Below are 24,828 nucleotides of genomic sequence, written 5' to 3' on the forward strand. Positions count from 1 at the left end.
CAGGATACTTGAAAAGCACCTGTAACATTTAAGCCTACATACTTTTGTATTTTATTTTTTTAATTGGGATTCTCTAGAACAAACTGCAACCCACCAGCCAAATGCAGTGTATGTGGCCTGTGAGCTAAGACCATTTTTACATTTTTATAGGGCTTTTAAAAAAAGAAAGAAATTTTATGTGATTTACAGAGCCAAAATATTTACCAGCTGGCCCTTTACATAAAAAGTTTGTCAACTTCTTCTATAGAACATAAGATTTATTTATATTTGTTTGTTCATTGATTAACTGAGGAGGCATTCCGAACTTGAATACAGATATGTTCCAAAAGATGTACAGTTTGGCATTATTCACACTCCTCTCTACTCACATAGGTAATTGAGAATTGACAACATTAAATCAGGGCTAGTTCTACTTATCCAAACCTCTTCATCAAAAATCCTGTTCAGACATAGATGTCTCTTGTTCTTAATCATTTTTCTTGTGCTTTTGCTCTTCTTTGAAGTAACATTTAATAGTCTAAAAAGCAACTAGAAGAATCCCATAACATGGCTTATTTCTGTGGAGAATAAGATAAAGGGATCACTGTGTGCCGAGAAAACCATAAAAATGTGTCGACTCTATATTTTAACTCTTCATACTCCAGGATTGTGTGAGGAACTAATAAAATGCTATACAAAGACATGTGAAAAAATTTAAAAACCTCTCCAACATCATCATCACTGCCATCATCACATCATTTTCACCCATCATTTCTCTGTATTATTTCCAGAGTCCCTCCTGAGCATCTCCATCTGGCATCCCAACCAGTCAACCACTAGGAGGGAGATCCTGAGCCACATGCAGAAAGTGGCTCTGTTCAAACTCCAGAGCTACTGGCTTCCCAACTTTTACACCCACACCAAGATGACCATGGCCAAGGAGGAAGCATGCCATGGTCTGATGCAGGAGTACGAGACTCGCTTATACAGCGTTTGCTACACCCACGTAGGAGGGCTCCCTCTGAACATGAGCATCCAGAGGTGCCACCACTCTCATAAACGGTACTCAAGCAGGAAAGCCAAGAGGAAGATGTGGCAATTGGTAGATCCTGATTCTTGGTCTCTGGAAATGGACCTCAAGCCAGATACTATTGGTACGCCCCTACAGGAGACATGTCCTCAAGAGAAAGTGGTTATACAAATGCCTTTCCTGAAAATGGCTTCTTCAAAGGAAACAAGAATCAGTTCCCTGGAAAAGGATATGCATTATGCAAAAAAATCCAGCATGAAGAATAAAGCCAAGAGCCACCTCCACATGGAAGGCCTCTTTGAGACAAAGGTCTCTACTCACCTGAGGACCATCACCCCCATCATCCATCACTCCTCCAAGATGACAATTCAGAAGGCCATCAAGCAAAGCTTCTCTTTAGGATACATCCACTTGGCTTTGTGTGCTGACTCCTATGCAGGAAACCCTTTCCGGGACCACCTGAAGAAGCTGAATTTGAAAGTGGAGATCCAACTTCTTGACCTTTGGCAGGACCTGCACCATTTCCTCAGTGTCCTTGTGAATAACAAGAACAATGGGAATGCAATCTTTCGTCACTTGCTGGGTGACAGAATCTGCGAGCTCTACCTGAATGAGCAGATTGGTCCACGCTTGCCACTCAAATCCCAAACCATTCAGGGCCTGAAGGAACTGTTGCCTTCTGGAGATGTGATCCCCTGGATTCCCAAAGCCCAGAAGGAGATTTGCAAGGTAGGCCATGCCTCACAGAAATGAGTTAGTATCTGGCAAATTAGGACAAAACTGACTAAAAATCCCATCTGGTCACCTATACTGGCTAAGTAACTACATAATTACCCACATAAACCTTCACATATTGAAGAGTTGGTTGTTGTGTTAAGGCAGGGGTCCCTAGACCCTGGGCCACAAATCTGTATCAGTCCATGGCCTGTTAGGAACTGGGCCGCACAGCAGCAGGTGAGCAGCAGGTAAGCAAGCATTACTGCCTGAGCTCCATCTTCTGTCAGATCAGTGGCAGCATTAGAGTGCAAACAGTATTGTGAACTGTGCATATGAGGGATCCGGGTTGCATGCTTCTTGTGAGAATCTAATGCCTGATTATCTGAGGTGGAACAGTTTCATTCTGAAATCATCCCCCCAGCCCCCAGTTCACGGAAAAAACTGTCTTCCACAAAACTAGTCCCTGTGTCAAAAAGGTTGGGGACCACTGTCTTAAGGCACACGTTTTGCAACTTTCCCCAAATCGGCCAAAAACTCTAAAGTACAGTGGAGGTAGGGAGTGGTTGATGTCCATTCCTTCTTCACTTTCTTGTTATATGAAGCCTCCCCAAACCATGAACCTCAGAGTATTCTATGAGGAAAGTTTTAAATTTCTGTTATAAACATTATGTATTGAAAACAAGGTCTCCTTTTACTAGACTAGCCATCAAGGAAAAGTCCAATTAGGATGAGTTTATTCTCCACAATAGATCATGTGCTAAGTCACAAAAAGGTCTTAACAAATTTAAGATTAAAAATATTCCATAGCCAAATGTGGTGGCACATCTTTGTAGTCTTAACTGCTTAGGAGGCTGAGGTGGGAGGATCACTTAAGCCCAGGAGTTCAAGGTTACCTCTATGATCACATCACTTCACTCCAGCCTGGGTGAAAGAATGAAACCCTGTCTCTAAAATAATAAAATGAAATAACATTACAAGTTTTTTTTTTTTTTTTTGAGACAAAGTCGCGCTCTGTCACCCAGGCTGGAGTGCAGTGGCACAATCTTGGCTCACTGCCACCTCCCTCTCCTGGGTTCAAGCAATTCTCCTACCTCAGCCTCCCGAGTAGCTGGAATTACAGGTGCCCACCACCATGCCCACCTAATTTTTGCATTTTTCTTAGAGACGGGGTTTCACCACATTGGCCAGGCTGGTCTCAAACTCCTGACCTCAGGCAATCCACGCCCATCAGCCTCCCAAAGTGCTGAAATTACAGGTGTGAGCCACCGCACTTGGCCACAAGTATTTTTTTTTTTTATCATCAAGTGCAATGGAGTGAAACTAGAAATCAAGAATAGAAAATGGAAAAATAGAAAATTTGTAAATACACAGAATTAAACAAAACACTTTTAAACAACTAGTAGCTCAAAAAAAAAATCAAAAAGGGCATTTGAAAATACTTAAGACTAATGAAAATAAAAACAACATACCAAAACTTATGGGATGTAGCAAAAGCAGTACTAAGATGGATGTTTATGGCAATAAATGCCTACATTAAAAAAGAAAAATCTCAAATAAACCACCTAACTTTACACCTCACAGAACCAGAAAAAGAAGAACTAAACCTAAACTTATCAGAAGGAAGAAGAGGATAAAGATTAGAGAAGAAATAAATGAAATGGAGACTAGAAACTCAATTTTTAAAAACATAAAACTAAGTTTGTTTTCTTAAGCAATAAATGAAATCAACAAATCCTTAGCTAGGCTTAAAAAAGAGAAGATTAAATAAATAAAATTGTAAATGAAAGAAGAGACGTTACAATTTATTCCCACAGAAATAAAAAAGATAATAAAAGACTATTATTAATAATTATACACCAACAACAAATTGGACAACCCACCAGAAATAAATTTCTAGAAACATACAACTTACCATGACTAAGTCGAGAAGAAATTGAAAGCCTGAACAGACCAGTAACAGTTAAAGAGACTGAAAAAGTAATAATAAACTTCCCAAAAAAGAAAAACCAGGGACAAGATGGCGTCACTGGTGAATTCTATCAAATATTTTAATAATTAATACTAATCCTTCTTAAACTTTTCCCAACAATATAAGAATAGAGAACATTTTCAAAGTAATTTTATGAGGCTAGAGCTACCCTGACACCAAAGTCAGACAAAGACACAAGAAGAAAAGTAAACCACGGGTCAATATCCCTGAGGAAAACAGATGCAAATATTCACAAGAAAATACTAGCATGGCCGGGTGCAGTGGTTCATGCCTGTAACCCCAGTCCTTTGGGAAGCAGAGCTGGGAGGACTGCTTGAGCCCAGGAGTTCGAGATCAGCCTGGGCAACATGACAAAACCCTGTCTTTATAAAAAATAAAAATATTATCTGGGCATGGTGGTGTGTGCCTGTGGTCCCAGCTACTTGGGATGCTGAGAAGGGAGGATTTCTGGAAGAATTTGAGGCTGCAGTGAGCCATGTTCATGGCACTGCATGTCAGCCTGGTGACAGGCAAGATGCTGTCTTTAAAAAGAAAAGCAAAAAATACTAGCAAACCAAATACAACAGCATATTAAAAGAATTATACACAATTACCAGGTAGGATTTATCCCTGGGTTATAAGGATGGTTTGACCTATGCAAATCAATCACTGTGATGCAACACATTAACAGAATTAAAGATAAAAATCACATCATCAACTCAACAGACACCAAAAAATTACTTGACAAATTTCAAAATATTTTTCTCTCAAAAATTACATATATAAGGAAGGTACTGCCACACAATAAAGACCATTTATGAAAAGCTTGCTGCAACATCATACTCAATGGTGAAAAGCTGAAATCATTTCCTCTAACATCCAGAACAAGCTAAGGATCCTCATTCTTGCCCCTCCTGGTCAACAGAATACTGGGAGTCCTAGCCAGAGCAAGTAGACAAGAAAAATAAAAAATAAAAGGCATCCAAATATAAAAGGAAGAAGTGAAACTATACAGAAAAAGTAAAACTATCATGCCTCTGTTTGCAGATGACATGATCTTATATGTAGATAACCCTAAAATTACCAAAAAAAAACCTGTTAAAACTAATAAGCAAATTCAGTAAAGTTGCAGGATAAAATCAATATTCAAAAACAGTTGTGATTCTATACACTGACACTAAACCTGCATACTATTTTTCACGCTGGATGCCCAAATTTACATTCGTTTGTGGGAGTGTAAATTGGTATGACCAGTATGGAAAACAGTATGCAGGTTTCTCAAAAAATGAAAAGTAGAATCACCTTTTGATCCAGCAATCCCACTTCGGGGGATATATCCAAAGGAATTAAAATCTGGATCTTGAAGAGATATCTGCACAATCATGTTCATTGCAGAATTACTCACAATAGCCAAGATATGAAAACAACTGAAATGTGCATCAAAAGATGAATGGATAAAGAAAATGTGGTGTATATGATGCAGTACTATTCAGTCTTTAAAAAGAAGGAAGTCCTGCCATTTGCAACAACACAGATGAGACCTGGAGGACATCATGCTAATTAAAATAAATGGACACAGAAAGACAAATACTGCATAATCTCACTTATGTGCTGAATCTAAATCAGATAAATTCACAGAAGCAGAAAAAAGAATGACAGTTGCCAGCGGCTTCAGGGAGGTGTTGATTAAACTGTACCATGCTTCAGTCATGAGAGATAAATTTACTGTACAACATATGAAATATCATTTAACAATTCTATATTGTATACTTAAAATTCACTGAGAGAATAGGTCTTGTGTTAAGTGTTTTTACCACAAAAGAAAAAAGAAACATAAACAAAACCAAAGGGAACAGGAAGAAATTTTTCGAGGATAGGTTTGTGATATTGATTGTGATGACAGTTTAATGGGTGTATACTTATCTTCGAAGACATTAAGTTGTATACATTAAATTTCTACAGGTTTTTGTATGTCAATTATACCTTAATAAAGGGCTTAAAAATAATTTTTAAAATACATACATAATATATGTGTGTATATATATAATAAATGTATAATTTTCATAATGTATATGAATACATATATGCATATAATGTACATCTATTATGTACACATAAAATATACTAGTATTATATTTCAAATGAGACATAATATGCATATGTAATATTTATAGACATGCATTTCTATTGTTTTGCTTATTTTCGTTTTTTAACTTTTATTTTAGGTTCGGGGGTGCCTGTTCTGGTTGGTTATATAGGTAAACTTATGTCACAGGAGTCTGTTGTACAGATTAGTAGCGCTTGGGTCTTGGGGTGCACGTTCACTTATGTAGAATGGTTGGATGTAGGCTGCCCACAGAGCCAGGATATGTGACTCTGCAGCACTGCCTAGTAGCTCAAGCCCAGGGGTTCGGTTGTAACTGTGATTCTACCCTGAGGGACAGAGCACAGCCCTGGCCCAGCGTTGGAGAAGACGGACTCTGAGGTTTGGGCCCACAGAGTGGGTTTGGGAACCTGAGCCAGTAGGGCTCAGTGGCAACTCAGGTCCCTAGGGATGAGGCACCATGTAGTCGTGACTCTGGACCCTGGGATGGTGGGGCTCAGAAGCATCCCATACTGTGAAGCCAGCTACAGTGGCACCAACTGTCCTAGAATACTTGGGATACAGTGAAAGGGATGTCTTAGCAGCTAGGACTCTGGAGGGCTAGTTCAGCTCCAGGGAAGCACGATACTATAATTCTTTCGGCCTGTAGTGTGGGGTTCCTCAGCTCAGCCACTGTTCTGTGTCCCTGGGACCCGGGGTACTATGCCATCTTAGCCGTGGAATGCACAGCTGCTCAGTGCCACGTCAGCTTAGGGCCAGGGGTGTGACTATTCCAGGTAGCCCAGGCACTATTTCCCTGGGATGTAAGATGCCACTCAGCTTAGGTATTGGTATACATGACCACTCTTCTGGAAGGCAGGACACTATTTTAAATCAGGCACTGAGAAGATGTGACGGTTCTGAACAGCCAAGGTTCTGTTCTCCCAGGGGCCAGGGTACAGCAGCAACTGGGAGAGGTAGATGGAGGAGTTCCACCAACGCATCATTTTCCCAGGAGGGCGTGTGAAACTTTGGCTTCAGTTCACAGGTTCCCGGCTCAGCAGTGACTGGGAGAGAAATATGGCGCAGCTGCACCAAGGCGCTGTTTCCTCAGGAGGCAGTATGCCATTCCAGTTCAGGCCCCTAGGGGCAGAGTGCAGCTGCGGCTGAGAGTGGTAGATGAAGCAATTCTACCAAAGTGCCATTTCCCCAGGAGAGAGTGTAGAGCTTAATGTTCAGCCTGAAGGAGTTGCGTAGAAGTGGGCAGAGCAGTTCCACTTGTGGTTGGCCCCAAGGGAAAGAGTGTGACAGCTGCCTGCAGCTTGGCTTGGGGATGTTAGACCATCAGGTGGGGGTAGTTTGGCAGCAGTTTACCCTCAGGGATGAAGAGAAGTTGTGGCTGCTTGCCCCTGGAGCAAGATACATTCCAGCAGTAATATCAGGTCCAAGATGGTATAGCACAGTAGTCTTGCAGGCCACAGGGGGCAGGGCACAGTGTCAACTCCTTCTCTTGGGGGAGCATAGCTGTGTGGCCATTAGGCAGCTCTCTCGGCTGGGCTTAGTGCCTGTGAGGACTGCAGGGGACCCCAGTGGTGAGCACTGTAGGTGTCTAATGTGTTAATGAGGGCTGCTGAGATCCTCTAGCCTAGCTTTTCACAATAGGGAGAGGTTCCTCCTGGTCCCCAGCTGATATAGGCTTGGGGAGTGGGTGGTGGAGACCCAGTGTTTCCTTTCATTCTCTCTGTGGCTATCCTGAGTTTCTGTGTTCATCAGGGTTTCTGTTACTCCTTCAATGTACACTTCAATGTACACTTTCCTTTCGTTATTTTTACTTTTATTAGAATGTAGTTATTCGTGTATTGTTTCAGTTGTGTTTATGGAGGCATGGGCAAGTGCTAGGGGCTTCTAGTCAGCCATCTTGCTGACATCACTCAACCTGATCCTTGGTTTTCTCGTCAGTACATTGGGGATCATAATGGCTGCTTCAAGGACACTCTATATGCAGCGCCTGGTAATGAGTAGGTAAATACATGTTCATCCTCTTCTGACCTCTTTTCAGACACATATAACCTTAGAATAAGTCATTAGAGGTTCTGTCATCCCTTCTTTCATTGTACAGCTGATGGGTCAAATTCTCAGGTCTCACTGCTATTTACTGACAAGTGCAGAGCCAGTGTCCAGATTCCTGTTCAGACTATTGCAAGGTTAGCAAACTACAGTCTGGGCATCAAATTCAGCTTCCCACATGTATTTGCATGGCCAGCAAGCTAGGGATGGTTTAACATTTCTTTATAGTAGAAAAAAAATCAAAAAAAGAACATATTATGGCAGATGGTTAATACATGAAATTCAAATTTTAGTGTCCATAAATAAAGTTTTATTGCAACAAAACTGTGCCCGTTTGTTTACATACTACCATGTCCTACAACTACACAGTTGAGTACTTGCAATAGACTATATAGCCTATAGTAAATATCATAAAATATTTACTATCTGGCACTTTATAGAAAACGTTTGCAGAACCTTGATCTATTGCATCACACACTGCTCTGAGAAGGGGCCAGGAGGGTTTATCAAGTGATGGACAAGCTCAATTCTAAAGACAATCCTAATACATTCTAACAAAAAACTATTATAGGGTTTTTAGATGCTGTTTTATCATATTTATTATTTTTGGCTACTATTTTAATGCATATCTGGTTGTTTCTTTTAATAGAAAATGCTCTATTAAGCTTTGTTTCTTAAGAAATAAATGTATTTATCAATTAATTATTAGGTAGAGTCTTAATTTTTTTTTTTTTTTTTTTTTTTGAGACAAAGTCTCCCTCTGTTGCCCAAGCTGAAATGCAGTAGCATGATCTTGGTTCACTGCAACCTCCACCTCCTGGGTTCAGGTGATTCTTCCACCTGAACTCTCCAGTAGCTAATTTGTGGTACTCCCTGGGGGTGGCATGCGCCTCCCACAGGTGCACGCCACCATGCCCAGTTATTTTTTTTGTTTTTTATTTTTTGGTAGAGCTGGGAGTTTCACCATGTTGCCCAGGCTGGTCTCAAACTCCTGGTCTCAAGTGATCTGCCCACCTCAGTCTCCAAAAGGGCTAGGATTACAGGCGTGAGGTGTGAGTCACTGTACCCAGCCTGAGTCATAAATTTTTTTTATTTATTTATTTGTTTGAGATGGCATTTCACTCTTGTTGTCCAGGCTGGAGTGCAATGGCATGATCTTGGCTCACTGCAACCTCCGCCTCCTGGGTTCAAGCAATTCTCCTGTCTCAGCCTCCTGAGTAGCTGGGATTACAGGCATGCATCACCATGACTAGCTAATTATGTATTTTTAGTTGAGACAGGGTTTCTCCATATTGGTCAGGCTGGTCTTGAACTCCCGACCTCAGGTGATCCGCCCGCCTCAGCCTTCCAAAGTGCTAGAGTTACAGGCGTAAGCCACCGCGCCCGGCCTAGTCATAAACCTTTTAAACCAAACGGGATGTTAATAGGGTGCTCATTTCACACATGCTTTTTTATTATTTATATTTAATGCATATTTACAGTTACTTATTAATGAGTAACATTATATTACATTACATATTGCTCAGATTCAATCACTGAACTGAATTGTCTCAGGAATATACTTCACTCAAGTTTCCCAGGAGCCAAGGAGATTTGTTAAAGCTACTAAAATTTATATCCCTAAACTCACCTTTTGGCTGCATGATTGAGGCAGTTGGCGGAGATAATCTTACATTCTTAAAAATTACTATCAACAATTCATTGCCTACAAAATAATCCCCAGATTACTCAGCAAGTCATTCAAGTCCCTTATATATAATTCCAACGCATCTCTGCTTCCTCTCTTGCCACTTCCCCATCCCTGGGCTCTTCACATGAATGCTACATTTCAGCCCACACTGGAGTACTCATCATTCCCAAATATGTTCTTTCCCATCCCCATGCCTTTGTTTAAGCTCTTTCTACTGTCTGGCATGATCTTTACTCAACTTCCCTATGATGAGCTCCTACTTATCCTGCAACGTGCACATTAGATTAAACCTCCTTACCTTTATGAATTCTTCCTGGATTTCCCTGACTGAATCAGAAGCTTTGTTCATACCCCTGTTAGAGCATGTGTTATGCTGCTGTTCATGCTGGAAGTTGAGCTCCTTGTACCAACACTTGCAGCATGTTGATCTCTATATTGCCAGCAATTCGTAAAGTGCCTGACACATAGGAGGCATTCACAAAGCATTTGTCGAATGAATGAGTGAAACTGAGAGCATAGATTAAAATATCTAGCTAAGCACTAACTCACAGGTTTCGTTGTAAGTTGGTGTGGGAGATATGAGTAGACACATCGAAGAAAGACGCTTGGTTTTCAGGGCCATTTTGAGAAAAAATGGGATATTACTTTGGAAAAGAATGAAATAATATGCAGATGTTAAGTAATAGTTCTGTAAATTATTTGTCATCTCTCTTCTTAAGTAAATATTTAGTACTTTTCTCTGAGACTTAGAGAGAGGCTGTGTTAGCTGCTCTATTCAGAGATAAAAGAATGCCTCCTAGTTGGTCATAGCTAATGTTTGCTGTTCCATTAGATCTCCCAATTACAGAACCCAGAATCTTCAGCCTACTCTGCTCCCAGGTGAACATACTCAGGAAAGATGCAGCAAGCTGACCATCCACCTCATAATGCATAGGCTGTGTTTGGCTTTCAGATACTGAGTCCCTGGTATGATGAGTTCCTGGATGAAGAGGACTACTGGTTTCTCCTTTTTACGGTAGGAAGGACTTTGAGTTGGGAAGGAATCATGAGGATGAGGGAAGAAGAGAGAGTAATTGCTGTTTTAAAAGGCCTATGTGTTAAAGTAAATGAAATTGTTATTTTTCCTAGAGTCAACCAAAGATTGGCATGGTCCCTGTTGTTCTAAAGCTAAACCTCTCAAGGAAAAGGACTCGGTGCATAACATGACTTTGAAAAAGTCACAATCATAGAAAATTTCTCCCTTATAGAAAATGAGTTCGATTAGAAAAGGGTGGGGGTTGGCATGTAAAGAAGCAATGGTTCTTAACACATGAAAACAACCTGCGTAATAGCCATGTGACAGGGAGGCATGGAACACTGAGTTATTACAAAACTATTGCTTCTGGTCTAATTCCTGTAACAAATACAGTCTTCCCCTCACCCTCTTCTCTTAGACACAGAATAAGTTCATCAGCTCCAGACAGCATAAAAGAGAATTCATAGGCAAAGAAGAGAACATTCTTCTTTATAAGAGGATTCAGCATTCTCTAGAGTTAAGCCAGGCTTTGGCTGACATGAAGGAAATGGACTATATGCAGTGGCGAAAGATAGCTACTGAGGACCTGAAACAAGGAGGGTCTCTTCAGGTAGAGCTGACATCTCCAGTGTTTCTAACAGGTCAGAGCAGTCACTGTAATTTTTTTGACCTTTACATATAGGCAACTGGAAAATAATATTTAACATTTACTAATTATTTACTAAGCGTCAGCACTATGCAATGCAGAGATTACCTCATTTGATCATCAAAATAGCCTATGAGGTATGTACTAAGTAACTGAGGCACAGAGAGGATGTGACCTCCCCAGGATCAGAGTAAGTTGCAGTCAGGATTTTAATCCAGACAGACTCACCATGGAGCTCCCTGCTGGATCTGAGGGAGCCAGGGTGCTCAAGTGTAGCTGGACTCTTGCCCACCAAAGCATCACCACAGTTGATGCTGAATACTTCGTTTCATGCATCTGATAAGCATGTTCCACCTCACCACATTTCCTCCAGAATAGGGTCCAAGTGCATTTCTGTGAACATGTTTTACAGTCGCCCGCTTCCCTAACATAACACACCAGCCCACCCAGGCAGTGGAGAGATGTCGTTAGGAACAAAAGGCTTTGCTGTCCCAGAAGTCTGGGGTTACCCCCGTGCTCTCCTATTGACTTGTATGCTTGAGCAATGTATTTAACCTCTCTTTGACCCCCAGTTTTCTCATCTGTAAAATGAGAATAACAACAAACTTGTTGTGCAGGTGACCTGAGATCATCTATGAAAGCTATTAGTACAATGTTTGACAATCACTTAAGAGTTCAATACTGTAAATGTTAGTCATTATTATTCAAATTGAGCATACTGCTTTAATTATCTATGTTGAGACAGTTGGAATACTGCATATCTCTCAAACTTTGATCCACAATAAATATGTTTGACTTCATAATTACTTAAACGTAAGTATATACGTGTGCACATATATATGGAAAAAAATTTCCAAAGCAATACTTGCCCTTATTACGTAAGATGCTGTACTCTAACATTCTTTATTCTATTATGTTTCATGTCATATAAAAGCTAACAATGTCACCATTTATTTTTTGGCACACTTGTGAGTCATGACCTACACTTTGAAAAACATGGATAAAGAGTAAGCAAAAGCTTTGAAAATTCAGTTGTACCATTCATATGCTCTGTGAGCTTTGGCAAGCTACTCCATCTCTCTGAACCTAATTTCTTTATCTGTGCAGTGGAGATAATGGCCCCTAATTTGTTTAGGATTAGAGGTAATGTATTTACATAACAAGCAGGTGCTAAGTAAATCCGACTCTTTTTTAAAACTTTAATATGCACTCTATATACAAACCAAGATGCCCTGGATGCTTTCCCCTCAGAGCCATGCTTGGGCATAAAATATTTAAATCTAGCATGAACAGGCCCTCTTTTTTAACCATAGAGATTCCACTCTCTCTCTAAATCCTGAGGATCTTAGATTCTTTCCCAGGAATCAAGACCAAAGTAGAAGAAAACATGGCTGGTAAATTTCACCACACATATGTTGGGCAATGGGCATTACTTTGGGTGGCTATGGGGCACCAGGGATAGCCAGTAAGAATGTGAAGCACCCTCCATGGAAGCTCCTTGTCCCTCTCCAAAGCACATATCATTACTTCCTCTATCACTGCTTTTTTGGAGCACAAGTCTGGCCTAATAAAGGGCCTTCTTTGCATTTGGCCAAGTCAGGGCCCTGAATCCCAGGTAGGCTGGTGTCTCAAGCTGTACCCTAAACCCACAGAGTACCAGAGCTAGAATACTATCCTTTTTTTTTGAGATGGAGTGCAGTGGAACCGTCACAGCTCACTGCAGCCATGACTTCCCAGACTGAAGTGATGCTCCCATCTCAGCTTCCTAAGTTGGTGGGACTACAGGCATGTACCACCACACCCAGCTAATTTTTTATTTTTTGTAGAGGTGGAGTCTTGTCATGCTGCCCAGGCCAGTCTTGAACTCCTGGGCTGAAGTCATTCTCCCGTCTTGGCTTCCCAAAGTGCTTGTATTAAAGATATGAGTGACCATGCCTGGCCTATGTGTGATACTTTTAAAAAATTATTTTTTTGTGTGATGGAGTTTCCCTTTGTCACCCAGGCTGGAGTGCAATGGCACTATCTTGCCTCACTGCAACCTCTGCCTCCCAGGTTCATGCGATTCTCCCGCCTCAGCCTCCTGAGTAGCTGGGATTACAGGCACCTGCCACCACGCCCTGCTAATTTTTGTATTTTAGTAGAGACAGTGTTTCACCATGTTGGCCAGGCTGGTCTCGAACTCCTGATCTCAAGTGATCCACCTGTCTTGGCCTCCCAAAGTGCTGGGATTACAGGTGTGAGCCACCATACCCAACCACTATCATCTTTTATACAGGGAAACATGACTTCAAGAAAGGTGAAAAGACTTGCCCAAGGTTGCTCAGCAAGGAAGGAATTGATACAGGACCAGAAACCTGGATCCACTGCAGAAATAATCCACTGCTCATAACACTTATGGTCAGATTCCCCTTGATTATACATGATGAAGATGATGATGATGATGATGATGACATAAGAATAACTCACATTCACGAGTCCACACCCCAGTACTCTTTTTAGACTTAAATAGTATAGCTTCAGAAAGTACTGAACTACCTAGAGAGTTCCAGGAGAACTCTGTGCATTTAGATATACTCTAAATCCCAGAACTCACAACCCAAATGAATATTTCTCCTCGATAGGAAGTAAGGTGCTACTATTCTGCTTCTGTTACCCAGATCATTGTTAAAACTTCTCTTGCTATCTCAGCCTCATTGTCTCACCACATTTTGGATACAAAAACGTATTCCCTCTCAATTCATGATGCATAACTTAAGATGATATATGGCTCTTTCTAGAAAACAATAATCCACTCCAAAGGACAATGATTTGTAACTATTGATAATATTCAGATATGTAAGTTAATTCTGAAAGTAATTCCTGAAGTCAGAGCTGAGAAAGGGAAAACATAGCATAGCATGTTCTTTGCCATTTGTTATTCTTAGGGGCTTCAATTTTTTTTGAAGCAATAGTAGAATGTTTGAAATGCATTTGTAGGTGTGGTCTCACGCCTTTAATCCCCAGACTTCAGGAGGCCAAGGCAGGAGTATTGCTAGAACCTAGGAGTTCAAGACTAGCCTGGGCAACATGGCAAAATCCCGTCTCTGCAAAAGAACAAATACTCAATCCCTCAACAGATGGATGCTTTGCAGGAGAAGCCATTCATTTGTATGAGTTACTTCTCATATATGAATTAAAAAATAGTAGCTCTTTCAAGTCATATCTTGGTTACCCTAGCATCTCTCAGGCAAATAATCTCCATGGGTCAGTTTTCCTTAAGAAGGAGAGGATCTTCTCATTTTGGAGGGGAGAGGAGGCTTATTTCCTTGCTTATAATTTAGCTTAGGGAACTTGTATTATTTCTGTAAACATCCCATTAAAACACTATTGGCCTCTTCAAATAACTTTTTTTTTTGAGACGGAGTCTCCCTCTGTCGCCCAGCTGGAGTGCAGTGGCCCGATCTCGACTCACTACAAGCTCCACCTCCCGGGTTCATGCCATTCTCCTGCGTCAGCCTCCCGAGTCGCTGGGACCACAGGCTCCCGCCACCACGCCCAGCTAATTTTTTTGTATTTTTAGTAGAGACGGGGTTTCACCATGTTAGCCAGGATGGTCTTGATCTCCTGACATAGTGATTCGCCCATCTCAGCCTCCCAAAGTGCTGGGATTACAGGTGTGACCCACTGCGCCCAGTATTTTAAAGGCAATACCTTCAACAAAAGTATATGAATCTTTGAACCTAGACTTTGGACAACTAAACTCTATCTCTGTTTTCCTTACTTCACAGACGTAACTAAAATGTCCTTTGAGGAGCTTTGCTACAAGAATCCAAAGATAGCCATAGAGAAGATCAGTGACGACTACAAAGTATACTGTGAGAAAGCACCTAAAATAGGCAAGTGTTTAAAATCAGGGATAGACAAGGCAACTAGGTTTTTTCAAATCTAAGAGAACATCTGTAATCTTATGTTCCTTAAGGAACATAAGCTAAAGGAGGAACCATGCTTTGTTGGAAATGGAGAGGTGGTTAGAGGGTAATGACTATGTCTTTTTTCTCCTACAAAACCATAGAAGGGCATCATGAAAATAAGATGTAATCGTAAATGAATGAAGTGATGATGGTCAAGATTGTTCATTTCTACTTTCTTATCTAGTTATCACTCTGGGGTTTTAAATAATGTGGATTCTTCTTCTGTCAAGTTACTTGGAGGCTGAGATTTGTGAAGGGATGTTTGTTAAGGAGTGCTCTCGGGAATAATACCTATAAGAGAGTGAGGAAGGCAGGACTGGGGAGAGGCAGATGCTCATCTGTGGAGCAATCACAACAGGCCTCAGCAGATGCCATGAGAAGCTCTGATGCCAGCGTGGCCCTTCAGAGTTGTCCCTCGGTGAGGTAAGAAATTTAATTTGAGCTTTAGTTCTTCCACACTGATCCATAGGAGATGTGAATGCCCCTGCGGAGGATATAACCTAGGGTTTATAGCCAGGCAGTTTCCTTTGGCTGAAGCAACTTCCAGAAGGGGCCTCATCTCTGGGTCATCAGCAGAAAACACTCAGGCATCTAGGCAAATGAGCGCTTTGGCCCTGAAGGGAGATTCTGGGTAGTACCCAGTACCATCCACTACTGTCCATTTGCTTTGTATAGAAATTTCACCTCACCTTGGAGTAGTTCCTCCAGGAATCTGATGGTTTCTTGTCCTGGGAAACGTATTTGAGAAAGGCAGGCTCACATTACTCTACCTTATCTGAAGACCATTGCTAATACTCCTCTTCTTCCTCTCCTGCTCCCCATCCTAGATTCCTCTCATGCTCAGCTAGCACCTCTGCTGGTCTTGGGGTCTTACTAGACTCTCATCTCTGGGATATCTGAGCCCCTAGTCATCATGACTTCTCAGGCTGTGGCTGCTTCACTTGTGAACCTATCATACAAATTGGGCCAGGGAATACCAAGAGTGGCAAGTGAATTGTCCAGTATCCCTGCTATGTACCATGATCTTAATGATTAGGATCAATTACCCTATCAGTACAGTGACTCCTTTGCTTGCCTGCTGACTTCTCAGCATAAGGAGCTTAACGCGACTGAACACCTACTATTGCCTCTAGTAGAAGCATTCTACCTCTAGGAACTAGGATCTCTAGACTGGCACTGTCCATTACAGAAGCCACTAGCCCCATATGGCCATTGAGCACTTGCAATGTGACTGGTACATGTGGGTAAATAAAATACACTGTTAAAATTAATTTCACCCTTTTCCTTTTAGCTTTTTCAATGTGACTACTAGAAAATTTTAGATTATATATGTGGCTCACATTGTATTTTTATTGGACAGCCCTGGTCTAGACCTACAGAACCTAAAGGTATAAAGATGACAAATTTCTCTAAGTCAGTCACTGATACTGAGAGGTAAATGGAACACTTCTTTCATTCCTTGGTATCTGGGCCCATGTATTCTACTACTGAAGACATACCTTATAATGGTCTTTGATTTATCCTGGAAGATGATGCCTCATTTTCCCAAGGTATGATCATTCACCCCCAGTATTCCGGTAGCTCCAAGCTGCTTTCACAGCTTTGCCTTCAAAAAGTGGCTCCATCACTCTATCAAGCCAGTAGCTCTCAAAGGAAATAGAATTAGTAGATCTCATCCTCATGGTACCCATTGGCCATTGCCACACCTTCTTTGCTATGAAGTATATCCCTTGGTCAGAGGCAATGTTATGTGAGATCCTACTGAGGGATCAATCACTTGTAAGTCCCGAGGTGGTGATGCTGTCTGAGACCTTGCAGGCAAGATACATATCAGTTCCAGTCAAAATGAATTGTTGCTCCTTCCAGAGTAGAAGGGGTTCAGTGTAATCAGTTTGTCACTAAGTGGCTGGTTTTTATTAGGGATGTTACTATACTGGGGGCTCTGCATTTGTTTCTGTTGCCTACAACTTGAGTGTTTGGCACTCAAACATGGGCACATGCTGTTGGTCTGTACATAGCCTCCATCGCTGCCACCTAGAGCTCTGTCCATGAGCTCACTGTGCCAGCACTGGAGTGGCTTATGACAGAGCCTTGCTGGCATCAACCGGCAGAGTGTCATTTTGTCTGCTTGGTTGTTTAGTGCCTCTTTCGTGGTAGTTGTTTTTTGGTGGGCTTTAAGACAGAATACAGAGATCTTCCCACGTCATGTTTATTCTCATCGTTCCATCCACATGTGTATATTCCCAGACCTGTTCTTCCCCAGTATTCTAATCTTCCTCCTTTTAAGCCCCTGGCTTACCAGCCAAGCCATTCATCACTGCCCATGAGTATGTATATGTTCTTACCCTGGGCTACTTCTCTTTCCACACAAATGAATGCACAGGTTCACTGCCCAAAGTTCTGCTCATGGGGTCGCAGGGGATTTTCTCTCCCCATCATCTTTCAGGATCACCACCGAGAAGGGCTTCAGCTATTCATTTTCACCAACATATTGAGATGGTCCATTCATGAAACAGGTTCAGCTTTTTTCCTCTCCTGTCAGCTGGTCATCAATGTGACCAGCCATAGATGTGATGACAGTGAAGTGGCAGTGCCACAGTGGTAATGACATGGGTGTCTGGGTCACCTGCTTAGGTAGTTTCTTGTACCTTCTGACCTGCCTCTTGCCTGATTCCAGATGTACCATTTCCATTTTATGATGAATTACTGTTGGGCCACCTATGACTGGGTGATCTTGAATAACCCAGCTTATGATGGTATAGTAGTCTATTCTCACACTGCTATAAAGAAATACCTGAGGCTGGGTAATTTATAAAGAAAAGATATTTAATTTAGCTCATGGTTCCACAGGCTATATGGGAAGCATAATGCTGGCATCTGCTTGGCTTCTGGGGAGGCCTCAGAAAATTTACAGTAATGACAGAAGGTGAAAGGGGAGCCAGAACTTCACTTGGTTGGAGCCAAAGGAAGAAAGGAGGACGTGCTACACACTTAACCAATCAGATATCATGAGAGCTCACTCATGATGGTGAGGACAGTACCAAGGATGTGATAATCCATTCATAAGAAACCGTCCCACGAGCTAATAATCTCCTACCAGGCCCCACTTCCAACATTGGAGATTACATTTCAGCATGATATTTGGGCGGGGACACAGATCCAAACCATATCAGATGGGTAGGTCTGTCTTTTTGCTCACTTGATATCACATGGACAGGCTCTCTTACTTTACCATAGCTCAATAGCACATTCAAGTATTTTTTGAGTAGTGTAGTTTTTTGCTGCAGATAACATGGTCTTACTCCAGAACTTTACGGATCTATTCCAAAATTATCCTTTTCAGGTTTGTCATAAACTCCATTGTCTTTTCCCACTACTGATACTCCTAAAACCATGGGCTCTGTTGTGTTGTATGGCCTAAGTGGTAGGGTTATTTATACCAGAACCTTGACTTGCAGCAAAAATACTTTCCTACTCTGGGTCCCCCTAACATCTGGCAGCCTTATATTTCAGAAAAGTATTTTCAAGTGTGAAATATGCTGTTTCTAAAACATAAAGAAGTCTACCAGATTTTATGCTTCCTTCTTAGTAGTGAAAGATGAAATGCAATCTATGTCCTTTATTTTGGAGAGGATGTCCAAATATGCACCAGATCACACTGGATTCTAGAACCTTTACTGATATGGTCTTGGTAGTCTTGGTAGGATTTATTCACCTCTGGAGCATAGGTGTCTTACTAAGGCCCCAAAAATGCTTAACCTTTATTGTTTATCTTGCCCAATGTATATGGTACATGTGATACGATGCATATGATACTATTGATAATGTGGACTAATATAGTATCTAGATGGTTTGGGGCCCATTGAATTACATTATGTCAGAGGCTAGAAAAGTTAATATAATAATGGCAAGACAGTAAATACATATGCTGTCCTTCCTACATCAATGTGAACTGCTTCTTGTCCTTCTTTATGATAGGAATGAAAAAGAGATAGAAAGATAGACAGATAGATAGATAGATAATAGACTGTGTGTATGTGTGTGTGTGTGCATGTGTGTGTGTCTGTGTATCTTTTTCAGGAGGTATATATTTTATATATTTTTTTTATTGTTTACTCAGAATTCACTCAGGAGCAGGTTGTTTAGTTTCCATGTATGGTTTTGAGTGATCTTTTTAGTGATTTTCTTAGTGATTTCTATCTTTATTGTGCCATGGGCCAACAGTGTGGTTGGTATAAATTCAGTTTTTTGTTTGCTGAGTTGTTTTATGGCTGATTATGTGGCCAATTTTTTTTTTTTTTTTTTTTTGAGACAGAGTCTTGCTCTTGTCGCCAAGTCTGGAGTGCAATGGCACGATCTTGGCTCACTGCAACCTCCACCTCCTGAGTTCAAGCAATTCTCCTGCCTCAGCCTCCTGAAGAGCAGGGATTACAGGCACCTGCCACCACACTTGGCTAATTTTTGTATTTTTAGTAGAGATGGGGTTTCACCATGTTGGCCAGGCTGGTCTCGAACTCCTGACTTCAGGTGATCTTCCTGCCTCAGGCTCCCAAAGTGCTGGGATTACAGGTGTGAGCCACTGCACCTGGCTCTTATGTGGCCAATTTTAGAGTATGTTCCATGTGCAGATGAGAAGAATGTATGTTCTGTTGTTTTGGGGTGAAAATGTCTGTAGATGTCAGTTAGGTCCATTTGGGTCAAGTGTTGTGTTCAGGTCTGGAAAATGTTTGTTAGTTTTCTGCCTCAAATATCTAATACCATCAGTGGGGTGTTGAAGTCTCCCACTGTTTTTGTGTGATTGTCTAAGTGTCTTTGCAGGTCTCCAAGAACTTATTTTATGATCCTGGGACCTCCTGTATTGGTTGCATACATATGTATTTAGGATGGGTAAGTCTTGCTGAATTAAACCTCTACCATTATGTAATGCCTTCATTTGTCTTTTTTGATTGTTGTTGATTTAAAGACTGTTTTGTTTGAAATTAGAATAGCAACCTCTGCCTTTTTTGTTTGTTTTCCATTTGCTTGGTAGATTTTCTCCATCTCTTTACTTTGAGCCTATGGGTATCATTGCATGTGAGATGATTCTCTTGAAGATAGTAAAGAGTTGGGTCTTGCTTGTTTGTCCAGCTTGCCACTCTGTGCCTTTTACTTGGGACATTTAGCCTATTTACATTCAAGATTAATATTGATAGGTGTGGATTTGATTCTGTCCTCATTAGCTGGTTATTATGCAGACTTGATTTTGTAGTTGCCTTATAGTGTCAATGGTCTATGTACTTAAGTGTGCTTTTGTGGTAGTCAATAACAGTCTTTCATTTCCATATTTAGCACTCCCTTAAGGACCTCTTGTAAGACAGATCTGGTGGCAACAAATTCCCTCAGCATTTGCTTATCTGAAAGGTTAGATACTAGATTCTTATCAGATATATGATTTGCAAATATTTACTTCCATTCTGTGGGCTGTATTTTCACTATCTCGATAATGTTCTTTGATGCACAAAAGTTTTCAATTTTGGTGAAGTCCAATTTGTGTTCTCTTTCATTTTTGCTTGTGCTTTTAGTGTCATATTTAAAAATTTTTGCCAAATCCGTGGTCTTGAAGATTTACCTCTGTGTTTTATCCAAGAGCTTTAAAGTATTAGCATCTACACTTAAGTTTGTTATTCATTTTGAGTTACTTTTTTTGTGTGGTATGAGGAAAGAGTTTAACTTCATTCTTTTGTATATGGATAGTCAATTGATCCAGCACCATTTGTTGAAGAGACACTTCTTTCCCCCCATTGAAAGGTGTAGACATGCTAGTCAAAAATAAATTGACTGTATATGTATGTTTTTATTTTTGGAATCAAAATTCAATTCCACTGATCTCTATGTTTATTTTTATGCCAGTGCCACACTATTTTGATAACTGTATTTTGTAGTAAGTTTTTAAATCAGGAAATGTGAGTCCTTCAATTTTATTTTTTCAAGATAGTTTTGGCTATTTGGGATAGCTTGCAATTCTATGTGAGTTTTTGGACCAACTTTTCCATTTCTTCAAAAAATAATCATTAGGGTTTGGATTGAGATTGCACTGAATCTGTAGATCATTTTGGGTAGTATTGCCGTATTCAATCTTCCAATTTATGAACACAGGATTTATTTTTCTTTAATTCTTCTTTAATTTCTTTCAGCAACACTTCATAATTTTTAGTTTACAAGTTTTACATTTTCATGATTACATTTATAAGTATTTAATTCTTTCTGATGCTATTGTAAGTGGATCTATTTTTATTTCATTTCAGATTGTTCATTGTTAGTATATAGAAATACAACTGATTATTGCATATCGAACTTGTATCCTAAAACTTTGCTTGATTTGTTTACTAGGCTTAATAGTATTTTGTGGATTCTTTAGAATTTTCTATACATTGGATCGTGTCACATGTCACCTCTGAATAAAATAGCTTTGCTTGTACCTTCCCAATATGGACATTTTTCTTTTCTTTTCTTGCATAAGTGCTCTGGCTAAATGCTCTGGCTAGAACTTCCAGTACAATGCTAAATAGAAACAGTGAAAGAAGGCATCCTTGTCTTCTTCCTGAGCTGAGGGGCAAAACTTTCAGTCTTTCACCATTGACTATGTTTCCTGTGACTTTGCCCTTTATCATGTTGAGGATGTTTTCTTCTTATTTCTAGTTTGTTGAATGATTTTATCATGAAAGAGTGTTGGATTTTGTCAAATGCTTTCTCTCCATCCATTGAGATGATTATTTTTCATTCTTTCTTTCTTTCTTTCTTTGTTTTTGTTTTTGTTTTTTTTTTTTTTTTGAGACAAGGTCTTGCTCTGTCACCCAGGCTGGAGTGTAGTGGTGCAATCTCAGCTCACTGTAACCTCCACCTCCCAGGTTCAAGCAGTCTCCTGCCTCAGCCTCCGGAGTAGCTGGGATTACAGGTATGTGCCATTATGCCTGGCTAATTTTTGTATTTTTAGTAGAGATGGGGTTTCACCATGCTGTCTAGGATGGTCTTGAACTCCTGACCTCAAGTGATCCTCCTGCCTCTGCCTCCCAGAGTGCTGGGATTACAGGCGTGAGCCACTACGCCCGGCCTTGATGTGTAAACTCCTGTTAATATTCTACTGGATTTGATATGTTCACATTATACATATTGAGGATTTTTGTGTCTATATCCATAAGGAATGTTGGTCCATAGCTTTTGTGGGTTGCCTTTGTCTGATTTATTATCAGGATCATGCTGACCTCAGAATAAGTTAGGAAGCATCTCCTCTTCTTCAATATTTTGACAGAGTTTAAGAAGAATTGATGTTCATTCTTCTTGAAATGTTATGTAGAATTTATTAGTGAAGTCATCAGGTCCTGAGCTTTTCTTTGTTGGGTGTTTCTTGATTATTGGTTCAATCTCCCATTCGAACTGTTTATTTTTTCTTGGGTAAGTTTTAGAAGTTTGTGCATTTCTTGAACTTTGTTTATTTAGATTACTTAATTTGTTGCCATAAAATTGTTTATAGTAGTCTCTTATAATCCTTTTTATTTCTGTAAGTTTGGTTGTAATATTTTCACTTTTATTTCTGGTGTTAATAATTTAATTCTTTTCTCTTTTTTCTTGATAAGTCTAGCTAAATGTTTGTCAATTTTGTTATCTTTTCAAAAGAAAAAGCTGTTGTTTTTGTTGATGGTCTCTATTGCTCTCAGAGAGTAGATGCTTCTGCTCCCTATTTTGTTTACCTCCATTCTGGTCTTTATTATTCCTTTCTTCTGCTGGTTTTAGATTTAGCTTGGCTGGGTGCAGTGGCTCATACCTGTAATCCCAGCACTTTGGAGGCCAAGGCAGAAGGATACCTTGAACCTAGGAGTTTGAGACCAGCCTGAGCACATAATGAGACCCTGCCTCTACAAAAAATTAAAAAATTAACCAGGCGTAGTGGCACATGCCTGTAGTCCCAGCTACTTGTGAGGCTGGGGTGGGAGGATTGCTTGAGCCCAGGAAGCTGAGGCTGCAGTGAGCTATGATCACGCCACTGTACTCCAGCCTAAGCAACAGAGTAAGACCCCATCTCTAAAAAAACAACAACAAAAACAGATTTAGCATCCTCTTCTTTATCTAGTTCCTGAAACTGTAAGGCTAGATTATTTACTTGGTATCTACTTTTTTAATATCTGCATTTATAAGGTTTTTTTTGAGCAGTGTTTTCACTGCATCCCATAGGCTTTGGCATGTGATGTTTTTATTTTCGTTTAGCTCAAAATTAATGTACTTTTCAAGGTGCCCAACATCATTGATCAGAGAAATGCAGATTGAAACTACAATGTGATGTCATCTCACCCCAGTTAAAATGGCTTATATCCAAAAGACAGGCAATAATAAATGATGGCAAGGATGTGGAGAAAAAGAAACCCTTGCACACTGTTGGTGGCAATGTAAATTAGTACAACCACTATGGAGAACAATTTGGAGGTTCCTCAAAAAACTAAAAATAGAGCTATCATAAGATCCAGCAACCCCACTGCTGGGTATACCCAAAAGAAAGGAAATCAGTTATCGAAGAGTTATCTGCACTCCCATGTTTGTTATAGCACTGTTAACGATAGCCAAGATTTGGAAGCAACCTACATGTCCATCAAGATGGACATGGATAAAGAAATGGATCCAGATGAATGGATAAAGAAAATGTGCTCCTATACACAATGGAATACTATTCAGCCATAAAAAGATACTATTCAATCATGTGCAACAACATGGATGGAACTGGAGGTCATTATGTTAAGTGAAATATGCCAGGCACAGGAAGACAAACATCGTGTGTTCTCACATATTTGTGGGATCTAAAAATCAAAACAATTGAATCCATGGAGATAGAGAGTAGAAGGATGGTTACCAGAGGCTAGGAAGGGTAGTTGTGGGGTTGGGGGAGGGTGAGTTGTGTAGGGTGGTGAGGGGGAGATAAGGATAGTTAATGGGTACAAAAAAGTAATTTGAATGAATAAATCCTAGTATTTGATAGCACAACAGAGTGACTATTTTCAATAATAATTTAATCATACATTTTTAAATAACTAAAAGAACATAATTGGATTGTTTGTAACACAAAGGATAGATGCTTGAGTGGATGAATACCCCATCTTTCATGATGTAACAATTATATATTGCATGCCTGTATCAAAACATCTCATATATCCCATGAATATATACACCTGAGTACTCACAAAAATTAAAAGTTTTAAAAAAACAAAGTTATCGTGCTTTTCAGCCCCACAATTTTTATTTGGTACCTTTTGTAATTTCTCTCTCTCTTTTTTTTTTTTGAGACAGAGTCTCACTGTGTCACACAGGCTGGAGTGCAGTGGTGCAGTCTTGGCTCACTGCAACCTCTGCCTCCCAGGTTCAAGCGATTCCCCTGCCTCAGACTCCTGAGTAGCTGGGACTACAGGTACACACCACCATACCCAGCTAATTTTTGTATTTTTAGTAGAGATGGGGTTTCACCATGTTGGCCAGACTGGTCTCGAACTCGTGACCTCAGGTGATCGCTTACCTACAGCCTCCCAAAGTGCTAGGATTACAGGTGTGAGTCACCATGCCCGGCCAGTTTGGTACTCTCTTTTGGTGAGACATCATTCTCCCAGGTATTTGTAAGTTTCTTTGTCCATGGTTTCCTTTAGTTCTTTGAGCATATCTGAGA

At 40.4% G+C, this 24,828-nt stretch overlaps 1 protein-coding gene across 1 annotated transcript in view; it reads left to right on the forward strand.

Moving 5' to 3' along the window:
- Positions 1-24,828, forward strand: part of RGSL1 (regulator of G-protein signaling like 1) — a gene marked incomplete at its 5' end in the record, with an annotated part of 100,374 nt that overhangs the window by 17,775 nt on the left and 57,771 nt on the right. Inside the window, 4 exons of the mRNA XM_011995362.1 lie at positions 771-1,738; positions 10,488-10,550; positions 10,969-11,191; positions 14,964-15,071. Of these exons, the coding sequence (XP_011850752.1) occupies positions 771-1,738; positions 10,488-10,550; positions 10,969-11,191; positions 14,964-15,071 (1,362 nt within the window). The remainder of the gene's footprint in view (positions 1-770; positions 1,739-10,487; positions 10,551-10,968; positions 11,192-14,963; positions 15,072-24,828) is intronic.

The sequence above is a fragment of the Mandrillus leucophaeus genome, unplaced genomic scaffold (genome assembly GCF_000951045.1).
Source record: "Mandrillus leucophaeus isolate KB7577 unplaced genomic scaffold, Mleu.le_1.0 Scaffold484, whole genome shotgun sequence".
NCBI lineage: Eukaryota > Metazoa > Chordata > Mammalia > Primates > Cercopithecidae > Mandrillus > Mandrillus leucophaeus.